General features: G+C 34.7%; 2 protein-coding genes across 2 annotated transcripts; one reads left to right on the forward strand and one right to left on the reverse strand.

Annotated features, from left to right (window-relative positions):
• Positions 1–388: 388 nt before the first annotated feature.
• On the forward strand, positions 389–3703 carry LOC114733204 (scarecrow-like transcription factor PAT1). The gene is given in 4 exon segments (XM_028920619.1): positions 389–443; positions 1857–2878; positions 2880–3616; positions 3619–3703. Coding segments are annotated over 3 exon segments (1620 nt in total). The 5' UTR covers positions 389–443; positions 1857–2051; the 3' UTR covers positions 3675–3703.
• A 4073-nt stretch (positions 3704–7776) lies between these two features.
• Positions 7777–14567, reverse strand: LOC114733209 (WRKY transcription factor 1-like). The gene is made up of 5 exons (XM_028920623.1): positions 14340–14567; positions 10360–11197; positions 10106–10280; positions 9858–10040; positions 7777–8670 (listed from the first exon to the last, which is right to left on the reverse strand). The coding sequence occupies exons 2-5, from the start codon at positions 11102–11104 to the stop codon at positions 8133–8135; spliced, it is 1641 nt and encodes a 546-aa protein (XP_028776456.1). The 5' UTR covers positions 11105–11197; positions 14340–14567; the 3' UTR covers positions 7777–8132.
• Between the last annotated feature and the right edge of the window lie 2300 nt (positions 14568–16867).

Consider the following 16867-nt stretch of genomic DNA (forward strand, 5'->3'; position numbering starts at 1 on the left):
GCCACTGTTGAACTAGGTCTTTGAAACTCTGTTCCACTTCCTTCTTGAGACCATCAGAGCTGGCCATGGCCAGGCAAAAACAGGGGAACGCCAGCCACTACTAGCTCACACGCTGGTCTAGAACACACACACACACTCCTCTCTGAAGGCCACAAAAAAAAAAAAAAAAGGAAACAAGAAGAGTTTTGAAGACCTACGTACCCACCTTTCTAATATACGTACTATTTTATTACGATAGTATGACGCGTTCTATTTTAATTTTTTAATTTTTTAATTTTTCTGTTTCTGTTTCTTTTCTTCAGTGTGATAAATATAATCCTCATCTTGTTGTTCCCTACTTACTTCTCTTTCTCTCTCTCTCTCTCTCAACTCCAGTACTCCACGCGCCCACAGAGAATCTTGTTCCATGGGGATTTCCAAGCTTTGAATCCCACTACACAATGGTAAGAAACTGATTTGATTTTCAAACGCATACATATCCTTCATCTCAAACCCATTTCATAGTTTCATGTTCCCTTTGAATTTTTGCTACCTATTGATTTCTATTGATGGGTAAGAATTTTTCAGCTTAACTGGGTGTTTTTTCTGGCAAAATTGTAGAAAAAATTCCTTTTGCCGTTTCAGATTCCCATTTTCTCAAACGGTTTGATAATTCTGGGTAATTCTTTGGATTTCTGCCAGTGTCTCTGTTTCTGTGGTGTGAGGAAACGTTCAACTTCTTTCCCCTAATGATTCTTGGCTGGAATGAGAGCTCTGTAATTTTGTTGAATGACCCGTTTTTGCAATGAATGCGACATTGTAGTGTCCATTCTTGTCTCCAATGGGTCAACTTCTGCTTACATTAAAGAAAAATTTATCGGTTTTACATGTTGAGGATGATTTGCAATGAACCTATTTGCTTGTTATACGATTTTTATTTTGGTAAAATGGGATATCAGTTCTTGTAGAGCTGGTTTTGGCTAGGAATATTTGGTTTCTTTATGAAATTAAGATTAAAAGCACTTACTTTTTATGGTTTGCGGATCTTTTGCCTTCTCCTTTCGGCTTAATCAATTTGAATTGAGTAAAGTACGTAGCCTAGACCTTTGATATCCTGCGTTGCCTTAATTGAATCTGGCGACATATTTTGCTAAGAATCTTTCTGCAAGTGTCGTTCCACCAGAAATGAATGTAAATCTGGGGTTATTTGGAGTGATAATTTTGGCTCAGAATGAATTCTGGGATTCCGATGTTATGCAATGAAATGGGCCTGGTAAATTTTATTGGTTTTTTAGTCAGTGCCGTGCCGATGAAATATAATCATTGGATGTTTGATCTTTGAATTTATTTTTTTGGAAAGTAGACTTGCATGTTCAGTTTGTTCCAAATTTCTAAGAAATTTTCTTTCTTTCTCTCTATTTGTCTATCTCACTTTTGCTAAGAAAATTTTGTAGAATTGTTCATTTTCTGAAGTTTCTTGGACTTTTTAGTTCTTGACTTGACTTGAGCCTTTATCTTTGTCCTCGTTCAAAATATAAACAACAACAAGAAGAAGATTCTACGTTTGGTATGGGAGTCAATTTGCTGATAATACACGGAAGAAGGAAGAAAAAATTAGACTTTTTTTACGAAACACCGGATCTATTTATTCTCATGAATTAAAGGCGTGAAAAATATTCTATCTTTGCATTTATGTTCCTGCCAAACTGAATAGATTGGGTCTTTCAATTTTGAAGATGACTGTGATGGCACTAAGCCAAAGCTCACTGGTATCTAACTGACTACTTCATCTTCAGCTTTCTTTTTCTTTACAATGTAGGAAAACTGAAACTGATGGTATGATAATTCTGATTCTGTGATTTTTTCTTCTTTTGCAGATATGGTACATATAATTTTCTATGGTTTATGCATAATCCAGACGTCTTCATTACAGATCAACGTGATATAGTTAAAGAAAATTCAAGCCCTCCTGTTTTATTGTCATGAGAACCGGTTGCCAATATTGTTCGGGTGCTTCAGTCACTCTGTTATAGTAGAGACACTAATTTGATACTCTGGTATCTATTTTTACAATGCAAGCATCCGAACGTCATAGAAGTTCAAGCATGCACTATCAACTGATGCAACAAACTGAGGCCTACTGCTTACCGCAGTATCAAGCGCTATACGGAAATGACATTAGAAGCCATGGGACCCACTTTTCTACTCCATGTTCTTCTGAACTCTATTGCACATTGGAGTCCTCCTCTGCGACTGGGATTTTCCATGTTTATGACTCGCCTTCAACTGTCAGTTTCTCGCCTAGTGGGAGCCCAATCTCGCAGCAAGATTCTAAATCATACTCGTACCCATCTGATCAACATCAGTCTCCAGACAATACTTACAGCTCTCCAATGAGTGGTTCCTGTGTAACTGATGATTTGCATAGCTTCCAGCACAAATTGCGAGAGCTGGAAAGTGTAATGTTTGGCCCTGACTCTGATAATATTGATAGCTATGACAGCACCATCAAGGAAGGAATTAACTTTCTTTGGCCTGAAATGGATGGCTGGAGGCAAACAATGGCGGTAATTTCTAGTAAGGACCTGATACAGGTTCTAGTCGCATGTGCAAAAGCCGTTTCAGATAATGATTTGTTAATGGCTCAATGTTTGATGGATGAATTACGCCAAATGGTGTCAGTTTCTGGTGAACCAATTCATAGGTTGGGAGCATATATGTTGGAAGGGCTTGTAGCTCGATTGTCTGCCTCGGGGAGTTCAATCTACAAGGCTTTAAGATGCAAAGAACCGGCGAGTGTTGAGCTTCTCTCATATATGCACATACTTTACGAGGTCTGCCCCTACTTCAAATTTGGTTACATGTCTGCAAATGGAGCCATTGCTGAAGCTATGAAAGATGGAGAGAGTTCATATTATTGATTTCCAAATTGCTCAGGGAAGCCAATGGATTACTTTGATTCAGGCTTTTGCTGCTAGACCTGGGGGACCACCCCACATCCGAATTACAGGTATTGATGATTCTACATCAGCTTATGCTCGTGGAGGAGGACTAAACATAGTGGGAAAGAGACTATCAAAGTTGGCTGAGAAATTCAACGTGCCATTTGAATTTCATGCTGCAGCTATCTCTGGCTGTAATGTTCAGCTGCATAATCTCGGGGTTCGACCAGGGGAGGCTCTCGCTGTGAATTTCGCATTCATGCTACATCACATGCCTGACGAAAGTGTCAGCACCGAGAATCACCGTGATCGACTGCTGCGCTTGGTGAAGAGCTTGTCTCCGAAGGTGGTGACACTTGTTGAGCAAGAATCAAATACAAACACTGCACCTTTCCTCCCTCGCTTCCTCGAAGCTCTGGACTACTACAAAGCTATGTTCGAGTCGATTGATGTGACTCTTCCCAGAGATCACAAAGAGCGAATTAATGTGGAGCAGCATTGCTTGGCGAGAGATGTTGTTAACATCATAGCTTGTGAAGGAGTCGAGAGGGAGCGGCACGAGGTGCTCGGCAAGTGGAGGGCCAGATTTGCAATGGCTGGTTTCACGCCTTACCCTCTGAGCTCATTGGTGAATAGTACCATTAAGAAGCTGCTTGAGAATTATTCTGATAGATATACACTTCAAGAAAGAGATGGGCTCTCTATCTGGGTTGGATGAATAGAGATTTAGTAGCTTCTTGTGCTTGGAAGTGAGAACTGGGCATTCTGCGAAGTTCTTTTTGAAGTGTCTTGTTATGGGTTCTCCATAAACACATCAAGTGTCGAGAAAGTTCTGAAACACCCAATTTTGTGGTTGAGCTTCTTTAGGAAGCCGAAAACAAAATCCACTTGGCATGTTTTTTATTAGAGAACTCGAAAACAAACACTTAAAAATCTCAAGTATCATCTGAGAAAAGTGCAGATGAGTCTACTTATTCTGCTCTGCATAGTACAAATCCCTGTTACACCAAATATGACTCTTCCCATTTTCCTTGTTTCAAAAAGTTAAATCTGAAAATATAGCTAGTTTTCATTTTCTTTTTTAGCAATATTGTTCTTAAATGTCATGATCCTTTTTCTGGCCCCTGAAATTCTGAGCACTCCAGTTACATGGCTGGGAAAATCGTCACTGAAGGATTGCAGTTATTATCAGAATGGATACAAGTTAAATCACAATGAGAATTAACTTCAAAGTTTGAAGTATTATCTCTTCTTAAAGGGAAGTCCAGTGATGTCATTTGGTACATTATTATATGTATTTAAAAGATATAAAGCAACCATATAAGAAATCTCCATGTTTCTTCCCTTTGTTGATTTGACAATTTAGATGAAAATCAAGGACAATTTTTTTGTCTAATGCCAATCAATCACCTTTTTCAGTGACTTTGCCAATGGACTTTGATCATATGACTTTAAACAAGCTTATGGTCATTTCTATTTGATTGAAAATGATTTTCAATCCAATTCATTTATTTAGGAAAATGAAAGCTTATAATACACAGAAAGATACGAATAAAAATAAATATGAAATGTGAATTTTACAATTTAGGGGGCCAAACTTATATGAATGTCTTAAGCAAGCCAATATAGAAGATTAATAAATTTGTTCTGAATCTTAGCTTGAACTGCTTTTTCATGGGAAACCATTATATGTAGACTTTACTCTTAAGAAATGTTTGGTTTGTGAATTGACTATTTGGGCTGTTGACATGGTCTTCCCTCAGGTGGTAGGTCCTTTTGAATTTGACCCAAAGAAAATTTGTGCACATTTCCGAGTCTTCGTTTATTTGTTTAATACGTTTTTGATTAAATTTAGGCTCTTCATTTGACATGCGGATCCATGAGGAAGAATCCTCAGAAATGACTTAAACAAAATTAGTTTATTTAAACCGTATCAAAATTAAGTCCAAAATGAATTTTGTAACGTGTCACCATAATTCTCAGTGTTGAATGATTTAGTTTTTTTTTTTTTTTTTGTTATGATGGAACTATTGGTATCCAAATCCTATTATCAAAATCCCAACTAATCTGACCCGACCCAACTGAGATCCATTAAGGGGGTAAGGGTCTCTTAGCCAGAATATTTTCCATGCCCAAGAATCAAACCTAATACTTTTGATTAGCGGCTAGGATATCTATCGTCTCGGCTAATACATACTAGAAACCAACAGGACTAGGTCAACTGAAAGGAGTTAGTCCTTCACATGACTAACCAATATTCAAATCTTGTCGAGAGAAGGGTCCACATTTGGTGTCTAATAGTGTTTTGAATATAATTGCGTCCAATAGAAATAAAAAAAAAGAAAAACCTATGTTGGCATTTAGTTTGATTTTAATTGAAGGATTAATACAAATATTGGTCCCTCAAGTGTATCTTCATTTTGAGCTTAATCTTTTAAGTTTCAAACCATGTTTTAGTCCCTTAAGTTTTTTTTTTTTTGTCTAAAACATTGATTCCTATAATTTAATAAAGATATGGACTATTTTGCTTCTTGATGGACCAAAATTTATGATTTAAAACTCAAGGGATAAAATTGAAAGCCATGCAAATTTGATAGACCAAAGATTATGTTGACCCATAATTGAAATAAGATAATATAATACTACCTCCATTCTAAATATAAGAGCTAATTGACTAATTTGAAAAATTAAGAAGATAATTTAAGTTAATTATTTGTAATAAATGTGTTGTATTTTTTTAAATATCCTTATTAATCAAGTTTATTGGCTAGAACTACTATTATTACAAGGATTATCTTGAAGGAAAAAAAAGGATAAATATGAGAAATAAAATGAGTTGAGGTCTTATATTTAGGATCAAAATAAAAGTCAAACGAAGTTTTATATTAATAACCGGAGGTAGTAGTTTTTTCAGGTCCCTGCTCACTGATGTTGGTATAAATGATATATTTTGTAGGATTTGATTAGCGACTGATGTTGGTATAAATGATATATTTTGTAGACTTTGATCAGTCAGCATAAATTTATAGTTTGCAGGGAGTTAAGACTATTTTCCTTGGTTTAAAGATCGAAAAACACTTGGGTTAAATTTTTATATCTATTGTATTAAATTCTTCAATTACGCATAATCATGTGTGTGTTTTTTTTAAAAATTTCATATAGGTTTATAATTAAATGATCATATTTCAAAAATAAGATACATGATCATATATGATTAGAGAATTTGACATAATAGATATAAAGAATTTGATGTAAGTATCATTCTTAAAAATTATAACTGCAAACACAAGAAACAGCATATGTAAATTTACACAATTTGAAAATAGAAAAAACTTAGATCAAATTCCTTATATTCATTATGTCAAGTTTTTTAATCATATATGACCTTGTGTTTTTTTTTAGTTTCATATGAATTTAATTAAATATTATTAAATGCTAATATTTTAAAAATAAAATATACTCCTCCGGTCCTTAATATAGGACCTAATGCTTGAGTTGGTTTTGGTCCTAAATATAAGACCTATTTCTCATATTTATTAATTTTCTCTAAATTACCCTTATGGATATTCCTTCAATCATAATCAAGTAGAAGAGAGAGAGAGAGGAGATATTAAGAAAGGTGATTATGGTATTTTAGGAAAAATGTGTCACTTTTCTTATAATTAACTAACTTACCTAACTTATTTAATCTAATCAAATTAGATAAATAAATCTTATATTAAGGACTGAAAGAGTACAATCATGTGTAGCTGGACGTACTTGATATAATGGACATTCGTATTGTCCTTTGAAAATATAGGCAATGAGTAAAATTATTTTTCAATTCAACTTGGTTTTAGGGTGTGTTTGGGTGACACCCCCAAACTATGGTTTGGGGATCCAAACCATGGTTTGGGGAATAATCTACCCAAACAGCCCCTCCAAAAACCAAAACCATGGTTTTGGGTCAAAACCATGGTTTTGACTCCAAAACCATGGTTTTGGAAAAAACAAAATTTTTTTGCTTTTGGAGAAAAAAGGGAGAGTGTGAGGGCCTATATGATATGTATCTTGTTATTTTTTTTATAAACATATTTTTTATAAATATATTTAATCTTATATTTTATAAATATATATACACATTAATTATTTATTAATTATATTATCTATGTATTATTAATTATGTTGGTAAAAAACATATTATTAACAATTTTATTCCTTCAAATTAAAATATATCATAAAATCTATTTTTTCTGTAATTATCATATTAACTTATGTTTTTTTTTAGTAATTTGTATATATAAAAAGTGCTTCTGATAACAACTATCCAAACACTCTCACTTCTCAGAATCACTTTTTTACAAAATCTATTCTTCACAGAATCTATTTTCCCCAGAATCTATTCTCCAGAATCACTTTTCCAAACCACGGTTTCGTTTCATCCAAACACACCCTAATCTAAAACGAACACAAATATTTAAACCCCGGGCCGCTTATCCCCACGTGATAAAAAACACTATTAATATGAAACATTGATATGACATCCAGTTGCTCAATCAATTCTGATTCCCTCCACCCCATCCAATAGTTTGCATCAGTCAGCTTCAATTGAAAGAAAGTAACCTTAGATATATTGAAAATTACTTCCGGCAAAAAAAAAAGATATATTAAAAATTAGATACTCAGTCTGATTCATCTCTCAAGTGAATCTCATAAATTACACGTATCTTTTAAAGTTGAGATAATCAAAATCAAAATCTACTTGAAGACAACTACTTCCAACAAATGGAAGAACCATCCTTTGATCTCAAGACTTTATTTATGCAAGGCATTGTATCTGTCTCATTAAAACGACACATTAGAAATTCATCCCGGATGCCAACAACAACAACTGCACATTACTAAAGTTGACAATACATTGTCAAGGGAAAAAAAAAAAGGAAATGAAAACTAAGATAGATCCACAAGATTTTGTACATCCTTCACTTATTTATCCCATATAAATAGTAGTATACAAGTAATGTCCAATGTAGTAATATCCCCTTATATTATTAGTAAACCTTTCCAAATTCTAAGACGAGAGCAAGAGGGTGCAAGCGAAAACAAAAGGTTAGAATAGAGACAACAATCATCATCCCATATAATACTTAACTTATTCCTGCATCACCTATGTTATTGTCAGCTATTTTGGTCCTCAGTAAACTAGCTTCAACTTTGAAGAGCATTGCCAATTTAGCTTTGGACAGGATCTGCATCAGGTTCAGATCGTTTGTTTAACTTACTTTCTTCTGATACCTCTTCTTTCTGCTGTTTGTTTAATCTACAAGGAAGCTCAGAACCTGAATGGCACGTGGTACCATGGACGCCTGAATCATTTCCTGCGCCCGTGTTGCCATTTTGTTCTCTCTCACTTGAAGGGCTTTCAGAGACTCCCGTAGCGATCCCTTGAGATTCATCCATATCACAAGTCTTTGGCTTAGCAATTTGCTCACCATTTGGTTGCTCCCGTGGCCTGCTTTCTAGGTGCAAGCAAATCTGTTGTTCTGCCGGTTTAACACCAACAGAGTTTTCCCCAGATTTGGTTCCTGAGTCACTATCGATGATTGTTGTGGAAGTATCTGCTGCTCCGTTATGAATAACAGTCGTTCCAGAGGGGCTTTCATGATCATGATGTCCCTCATATGTGGTAATCACAATTTTTTGATCATGAGAGGCCCTTTCCACATGCTTTTTGACAGGGCATCCAGGACTCGAGCACCGGTAATAACTTCTGGAAGAGTGTGAATGCAGTGTCACAAACTCCCAATTACATATAACCATAATCAATGTATCTAGATTTCCAGGTCAGCTCACAACACAGCAAATTAGCATCTGAAAACAATTGTGAACAATATGTCTATAACTTGATAGGTTTTGCTGACAGCCACACTTCCCAATTCTTGTTAGAGGCCTTTTTTCCCAATAAAGGAAATGGGGGACAAAGAACAGCTAAACCTTATATTGACAAGTGAAGCTTTGGACAAGAACTAAATAAAAATCCGCATGTGCAATTAAGAGTTTTTGAACAAAACACATGCTTAGGATATTTTTAAGAAATCCAACATATATGATCTTGAGCTGTAAAGCTATGTCTTCATGTCATGTTTATATTTAAGAATTTGATAGCAATTGTTTATAAGTTTTACTTTCTACAAAAAATTCCAAAATTTTGAACCAAAAGAACAGGGGAAACAAACTAATAGACGAAAAAACAGAGAAAAAGTGTGTGGGAGAAATAAACACGTAAAATGAAAATAGGAATATATAAGGAACCCTTGGATTCCAGCTAAGTTGAAATATGGGGACAACCGAATATAGAAAAACCATTATCCAAACGCTGCCAAGAAAAAGAACACGGACATTTGTTAGAAGTTATCTATGTATGGGGGCAAAAAGAATCCACGTTCAGAATTTCAAAGAAATCACATCCTTGTGTATCTAATAGATTAATTGAACTAACAGTCAAACTACGACAATTCGCTTGCCAAATTGGAAAAGCAATAACAACAATTGTAATGAGATGGAGCAAATTCTGATGAACAATAGAATGCTCCTAGTACATAAGGATACAGCGCAGAACAAATATTAATGATACAAGGTCATTTCTCCTTTTACATGAGGAAATCTGATGTTATTTTTCATGAATATAAACATAGAAAGCTAGAGAACGATAGGATATAACGCAGAATTTGTCATATATGGCAATGCCACAAAAAAGTATAGAAGGAATACAGTTTGAGTGATACATAATAAAAACTATATGGTTGGCAATAAGTAAATAGTGGGCAATGATATGAATTTGAAATGAAAGGGATTCAGGTTGGCAGCAATGAAGCACTAAGATATATTCACAACCAGCTAGCACAACGAAAGTAGGCAAAATGATTAGGTAAATCTCAAATAAAGCCAAACCTCTACCTTGGATTTGGATTTCCTTTTACCAGTTTCTGCCCGTACTTGCGCCAACGGTATCCATCATTAATAAAATCAACCTCACTTGAAGTCTGAACGACATAACGAGATTCACCAACTGACTTCTCAGCCCCAGAGGCATCAGCATTGCTAATGTTTTTCTTCCTGTTTGATATTAAATTTGTGAGTAACAGAAAAGTTAGACATCATATATATGATATATCAATTCAAATGGCTGTAAAAGTAGGTGGCGCAATATTGTACAGGCGTTTGACTCAGGATCCTCATTGGCAAGAACCTCATCCCTTGTTCTAGTCGACTGTAAAGGTGCAGCTTTGACCTCATCAACCGTGGAAACTGTTGAAACTGGATGAGTTTCTAGAGACTTGTTCGGTTGAGGCACACATCCATGCCCAATGGATGTTTTGTCTTCATCAAGGATGCCAGAAAACAATCAGTAACTTTGTGAAGGATACAAACTCAAATACAAGAAAAGTTAGCTTCTTACCTTCCATGTTGGCTAGAGAGGGCTTATTTGATTTTTCTTCGACAGCTCGTGGACTGTTCACTTGAGGATGATTATGCTGACCAATGCAAATGGTATCTGTAATTTGTCCGTTATTTGACTGCTCCAATTGCTTCTTCGCTGGGCAGTTGGAATGTGTGCACTTGTAATAGCTCCTTACATATTCATTGCCCTTAACATTTTTCTGGCCATATTTTCTCCAGTTATATCCATCCTTGGAGACTTTTTCACGTGCTATAGAGGGACCACCCTGACCACCGTGCAATGCACGTGGAATAGTGCTAGTACTCTGCAAGGGTTCCACATGTGGTAAAGAGCATATGCTCCATTGCTCTGATTTCCGTGCATTGGCAGAAGCATCAGAATCCCACACTCCTTTTTCGGCTACACTGTCTTTTGATATCTTTTCACATATAACAGGTGGTCTTTCCTCTCTAGATTGCAATGGGCGATAATCAGTATTAGGACTCTGCACAGGTCTCTGCAGTGGTGAGGTACATGCACTTCCTTCTTGATCTGATTGCAGAGCATCAGGGGTAGCATCAGAATCCTGCACTTCTTTCTCAGTTGCAACAGAAGAAATTCTTCTTGCTTCCTCCGGGTTGGATGAATCAATTTTATCATCACAAGTCTCTTGTGACACAGTAATATCGCTTTGAGAACTCAGCCTCTGATGCAATTTATCAGAAGAAACATTGCGATCAGCACTTTTGTCTGAAGAAACCATGTGCACCTCTTTTATATCAGAAGCAGAAAGATCCAGATGAACTATATGTTTCCATAAATGTCTTCAGTGGTGGACTTGAACAAAATCAATGTGCTGGTAGAGTACATATGCAAGACATATTTGAATAACTAATTAGAATAAGCACAAATTTGGATGCAATGCTATCAGTAAAGTTATCAATCCAGCAATTATTAAGTTGAAACTTTAAGTTATGCATTTCATACAACTTAGGGAACTTTATCACTCATCAGCCATTTCTAGTAACAAACCATAGTTATCAATAGCTGCGACTTGTATAGCCTCGCAAGTTTCATGTAGCCCGGCTATCATCATGCCACCAGTGTGATAGAACCCAAGCAAAATAGTACTACCTCTGGTCCCTAATATAAAACCCCAGTTGACTAATTTAGGGAGATTAAAAAAATTACTAAATTACTTTAAAGTATTTACATTTATTGTTTTTCTCCAAATTAATTTGCTTCACTTATAAATTGACATATAATCTAATGATACACATAAATATTTTAGAGATATCATATAACATATGCTATAATTAAGTAATTTAGTAACATCCTTAATCTCTCCAAATTAGTCAATTAGATCTTATATTAAAGATCGGAAGTAGTAGATATCCAACATTGAATTGATATTAAATATAAAAATACTCTTCTCCCCGAAGAGAAGAAGAGTGTTACAGTACAAGAACTCACTCAAATTGATGATACATTCTATTGGATACAAAAGAAAGTGCACTAAATATGTTAGAAATCACTAACACACTAACACGGAATGCAAAAATGACAAAGAAATATGATCTTTCCCTGCCCCAACCTAACATTCGAGAGGCCAGAATTCTCCTCACCACTCTCAGGGTGCGTTTGGTATGAGGCATTTGGAGTGGAGTGGAGTGGAGTGGAGGGGAGTGGAGGGGAGGGAGGGGGAAGAATATTAATCATTTCGCCTTGTTTGGAAACATACAAATTTTAGGAGGGAAGAGAAAATTTTTCCTCCCCTCCAAAATTGAGGGGATTTGGAAAGAAAGAGCAATATTTTGCCATATTGTGACTATTATACCCATATTTATTTTTAATATCCCTATACTACCCTAAATTCTTTTCTTCTTGTCCCCAGATACTGCTCTTTCCTTTGCATGACCAAAGATTGCATTAAAAAATGGAATACAGTACAAGTTGTGACTGAACATTACTTCAGTCTTCTTTTCAATAATTCTTCACGCTCCAGAGTATATTAGAATTTCGGTATAAGTATTGCTCAATATATTAAATGTTATTTACAATTCTATTTTATTAAACATTCTATAAAATTTGAAAAAATAATCTTAAATAAAATAAGGGCAAAATTGTCTATGTCAAAATATTTTTCCCTCCCCTCCCCTCATGAACCAAACAAGGTAATATTAAAACTCCTCCCCTCCCCTCTTCTTTTATAAATCCAAATAAGGTAATATTAAAATCCTTCCACTCTCCTCCCCTCCCCTTCCTCTCATTGAGCCAAACAGACCCTCAATGTCCAAAAGACAACTTAATTCTCCCAGGATGAAAGAGAAGATTTAAAGAAAGTGTTACAAAAGACTAAACATACCCTTAACTGCACCTACTCCCTACTCATATTCCACTTCCTTTACCTTACAGTCAGGAACCTTAGGTTAATACTCTTATCCACTGGAATTGCTCTTTCCTATACCATTTCCCTTCCCATAAATTCTGCTATAGGCCCTAGGAAATGATTTGTAAATCTGCTCTGAATCTTCAGCTCCATCAAAGTGCTATTTTTCTGTTTGTTGTAGTGCATGCTATATGCCCTAAAGCAAGATTAGGGATACTAGTTTAATTCACTTTTAAGAGACCCAACCCTAGCATTTCTTGATCCAACTTTCACCCGTCACTGGCAGTTGCCAAAAATTCCTGTTGTCCTCTACCAGCAGTTCATGCTCTGTATCCACCGCCATGACCTAACTTTCTTGTCAAACCATCTCCACGAACTTCCTCAGAAGTTGAAAAGGAAATCGACTGTTTTCCTACTGATGACTGTTAAGGTGATATGGCATTTGATCAAATAGAAAATGAAGAAGTTTTCTTAGCGTATAGCTCAGACTCCATCTGGGTCACACTTGTGTATCTTATGACTTTAGCACTTGATGTTGCAATTAATGGCTGACTATTATGCTGATATGAGTTTTGCTTTTTAATGTGTATTAATCACTAATCATTATGAATTATTCTATATAAGTTAATGAGAATTGCAAGCTCTTTTCCCATTTGGCCTGCACAATCCTAGGTGCTACACTATAGCATTTTTTAGCACTAGTCACTGCAAGTGCATTATGAGCTACAATGACCATGTAGTAAAGTCATCAAGAACTCAAGAGTGATATGCTAGAAATACATGGATTGCCAGAAAATCTCGTTTTCCAAATGACTTGTATACTCATGTCAATGCTGCATTAAGCATTCTTTGTCGTATAATTGGTGGTGGTTTAGTCTGACATGAGTTGCATAGTAATTAGTCAATTAATCAAATCACCATTCATCTGATGCACATATATAAGATGTTGATCAACGGATTAATAAAAAGGAGAAAAGGCCTAGGCTTGTTCACAAAGATTGAAGATCCTGGAAGTGATGCTTCTTTTCCCAGTTACTGTAGCAAATATTATTAGAAGTTTTATCCCAAGCATTCAAAGTTGACTGTAACAGCGTGTATACATAGAAATACATGTGTTCAGATAAAAACAAGTTCAAATTCTAAACCAAAATTCGATTCCCCGCACCTTTCTGATATTATTTGCATTGAATTCCAAATATTACACTTTCTTGATACGCAGACAAAACTCTACAGGCTTTTTTCCACTTCTTGTCTAAGACTAACCCAAGCAGACCCAGCGCGTTTCGCTACGCCTTAATTTTCTGCTTTATATTTCAAGACGAGCAGGAATACAGATTTTCATAATCAAGGTCTTGTATAACAACAATTCAAAGATTAAAAAACAATCACTTTTCCACCTTCTCTCAGAATTTTCAAACACCCACAACTTGATAGCTTGATTACCGCAACAAATCAACAACAAAATTCAATTTCTAGGACAAAGCAAAGCAAGAGCAATTCCAGTCAAATTATAGAAAAACACATAAAGGAGCTTGAAAAAAGAATAAACCCTCCATTTGTGAGCTGAAATAAAGCCCAAAAACCCTAAGGATACAGGGGAAATCATTACCTGGAGGAGGAATTTAGCAGAATCAGAAATCAAGCATGCGTGGAGATGGGAAGAAGAGTGAGTGAGGGAGTGGGTGGAGGGAAGAAGAAGCATAATAAGAACATGCTCCTTGTTGTGGGTTTGGTTTGGCTTTTCAAGTTTGGAATAATGAAAGAAAGTCCAACATGTATAAATTCCTTATTTTACCAAGAAAAGGAAACTTGGGATGCCGAAGGAGAAAAAGTCCACTCCCAAGTGAGTATCATAGAGAATATGATCTCTCTGTGCTTTGATTTGTCAGACGCCTCGATTGGATGCTTCTTGCTTTGGTTTTTTGGACAACACATACCCTTAGTGGACCTAAACCTGTGGCCCTCTTCACATGTTCTTGGGCTTCAAGCCGCTTGGGGCTCCTTTTTTTTTTTTTAATACACCTTGGGGCTCCTATTTGTTGGTCATAAATAATTTCATGTGTACCAAAACAAGAAATAATTTCATATCAAAGATTAGAATTTAGTACGAGAGGCTAGTCTCTTATAATATACTGAATTAAGATTTGAATTTTTATTAGAAAAGATTTTTATATTTAGTGTGTGACAGTATCTTAAACATTGCTTCCGAAGACACCTATACCAAAAAAAAAATTATACCATTGTACCGAAAAAATAATTTTATATCATACTATTTGTATATTGATTAATAAATTTTGTCATTAAAAATAATCATGTAAATAAAAATAAAAATCATTTAACTGTGACTTTAGAGCAGCATTCATATATTATTTTCCAATTTTCCCGACAGCATAATGAAATTATTATTAAAAAAAAATGATACTTAAGCAACAAAAATCAAATTAATCTAATATTAGAACCAAAATATTTAAGAATATTAAAGTTAGTATACCTTGGCAGCCCATCTTAAAATATGCAGTTATATAAATTGGTTGATTGGAAATTTAAAATTATTCCCAATAATTAATAATTAATTTTTCATAATATTTTTTACAAAATATGAATAGTGTATAATTCATTGGCGTTCTGTAATTAAGTTAGAATAATTTTATTCAGAAACTTACTTCAAAAATACATTAAAAAAAATTAAAATTCAAGTGTAATCTTAATTCTTGAAACGCTTTTGTCCCAATACTTGAGAAAATGTTAGCTAGCGCTTTTTTTCTTTTGGCCAACGAAATGTTAGCTAGCTTTGATAAATAATGATATAGAAGATAAAAGGGTCAAGCTAAATATAGTCCCATAGATCTTTTCTTTCTTTCTTTTTTTTTTTTTGCGTACCTCTCCACATTTTAAATTTATTTTTTATTGAAAATCTCAACATGTTAAATTAATTTTCAGTACATTGAACATTTTAGAATATTTTTTCAGTAACAATTAATTTTATATTTATTAATTTTTTCGGTGAAGGATAATTAATGTCACTACTTTTAATAAAGGATTTGTCGCCCATCAGCCCTTCAATCTTCATTACTTCTTTTTGTTACCGATGTATGTTTGGATAATATCAAAAATTATGGTTTGAGAAGTACTTTTACGGTATACGAAATAAATATGTAGATGACTAATAAGAGTTAGTCTAGTTGATAAGGTATCGGCTCATAACCCACAAGGTCGTGAGTTCGAATCCTGTTGCCGATGTGAAAACCTTATTGGTGGGTTGTATACCAAAAAAAAATATAGAAGAGTTTGTTTCGAATTACAGAAAAATATTTCTGAAAAATGCTTATTATGTTATGAATATAATATCTTTATGGATGTCCATGTATCTATCATTATCTCCCTTATCTCCCAATATCTTCAGTAACTCCCATTATCCCCATTATCTGCAATTATCTTTATATCTGTAGATTCTATCAAAGATGTAAAGCCGTGCCTATAAATAGAGGCCATGTACAATGTATTCAGTACCCTATTGAATAGAAAGAGAAATACTCTCTCTTATTGATATTCTTTCTTCTCTGTTCTTCTTCTTTATTTACAACACGTTATCAGCACGAGGGCTCTAACAAAGGTATAATATTCCGATCTTATTATTATACATTATGTTTCATGATTTATTGTCTATCCTCTATACTTTTCTATACTATTCTACACTATGAGTATTTTTCTTTTCTCCATTCTTTTCCTAAATGGCTTGAAGCTATATGGTTTAAAGTTTTCTACTTTATGGCCAGAAGCCATAAAACTTTGTTTTGCTTCTTATAGCCAGAAGCCATAAAACTTTATTATTCTTTCTTATGGCCAGAAGCCATAAAATTTTGTTTTGCTTCTTATGGCCAGAAGCCATAAAACTTTGTTTTCTACTTTATGGCCAGAAGCCATAAAACTTTATTATCTTTTCTTATGACCAGAAGCCATAAAACTTTATTATCCTTTCTTATGGCTAGAAGCCATAAAACTTTGTTATTCTTTCTTATGGCCAGAAGTCATAAAAACTTTATTTTATACTTTATAGTCAGAAGCTATAAAACTTTGTTTTCTTCCTTATGGCCAGAAGCCATAATTTTAATTTTCTAACATATGGCTAGAAGCCAT

The sequence above is a fragment of the Neltuma alba genome, unplaced genomic scaffold (assembly GCF_004799145.2).
Source record: "Neltuma alba isolate B1F8T4 unplaced genomic scaffold, ASM479914v2 tig00012988_pilon, whole genome shotgun sequence".
NCBI classification, from domain to species: domain Eukaryota; kingdom Viridiplantae; phylum Streptophyta; class Magnoliopsida; order Fabales; family Fabaceae; genus Neltuma; species Neltuma alba.

Coding starts and splice junctions, on each gene's coding strand:
- LOC114733209 (XM_028920623.1), bottom strand. CDS start 11,104: ATGGTTTCTTCAGACAAAAGTGCTGATCGCAATGTTTCTTCTGATAAA. Junction 10,041..10,105: donor TCAAACGCCTGTACAATATT/GCGCCACCTACT, acceptor AACTTTTCTGTT/ACTCACAAATTTAATATCAA. Junction 8,671..9,857: donor AAAGGAAATCCAAATCCAAG/GTAGAGGTTTGG, acceptor ACACTCTTCCAG/AAGTTATTACCGGTGCTCGA.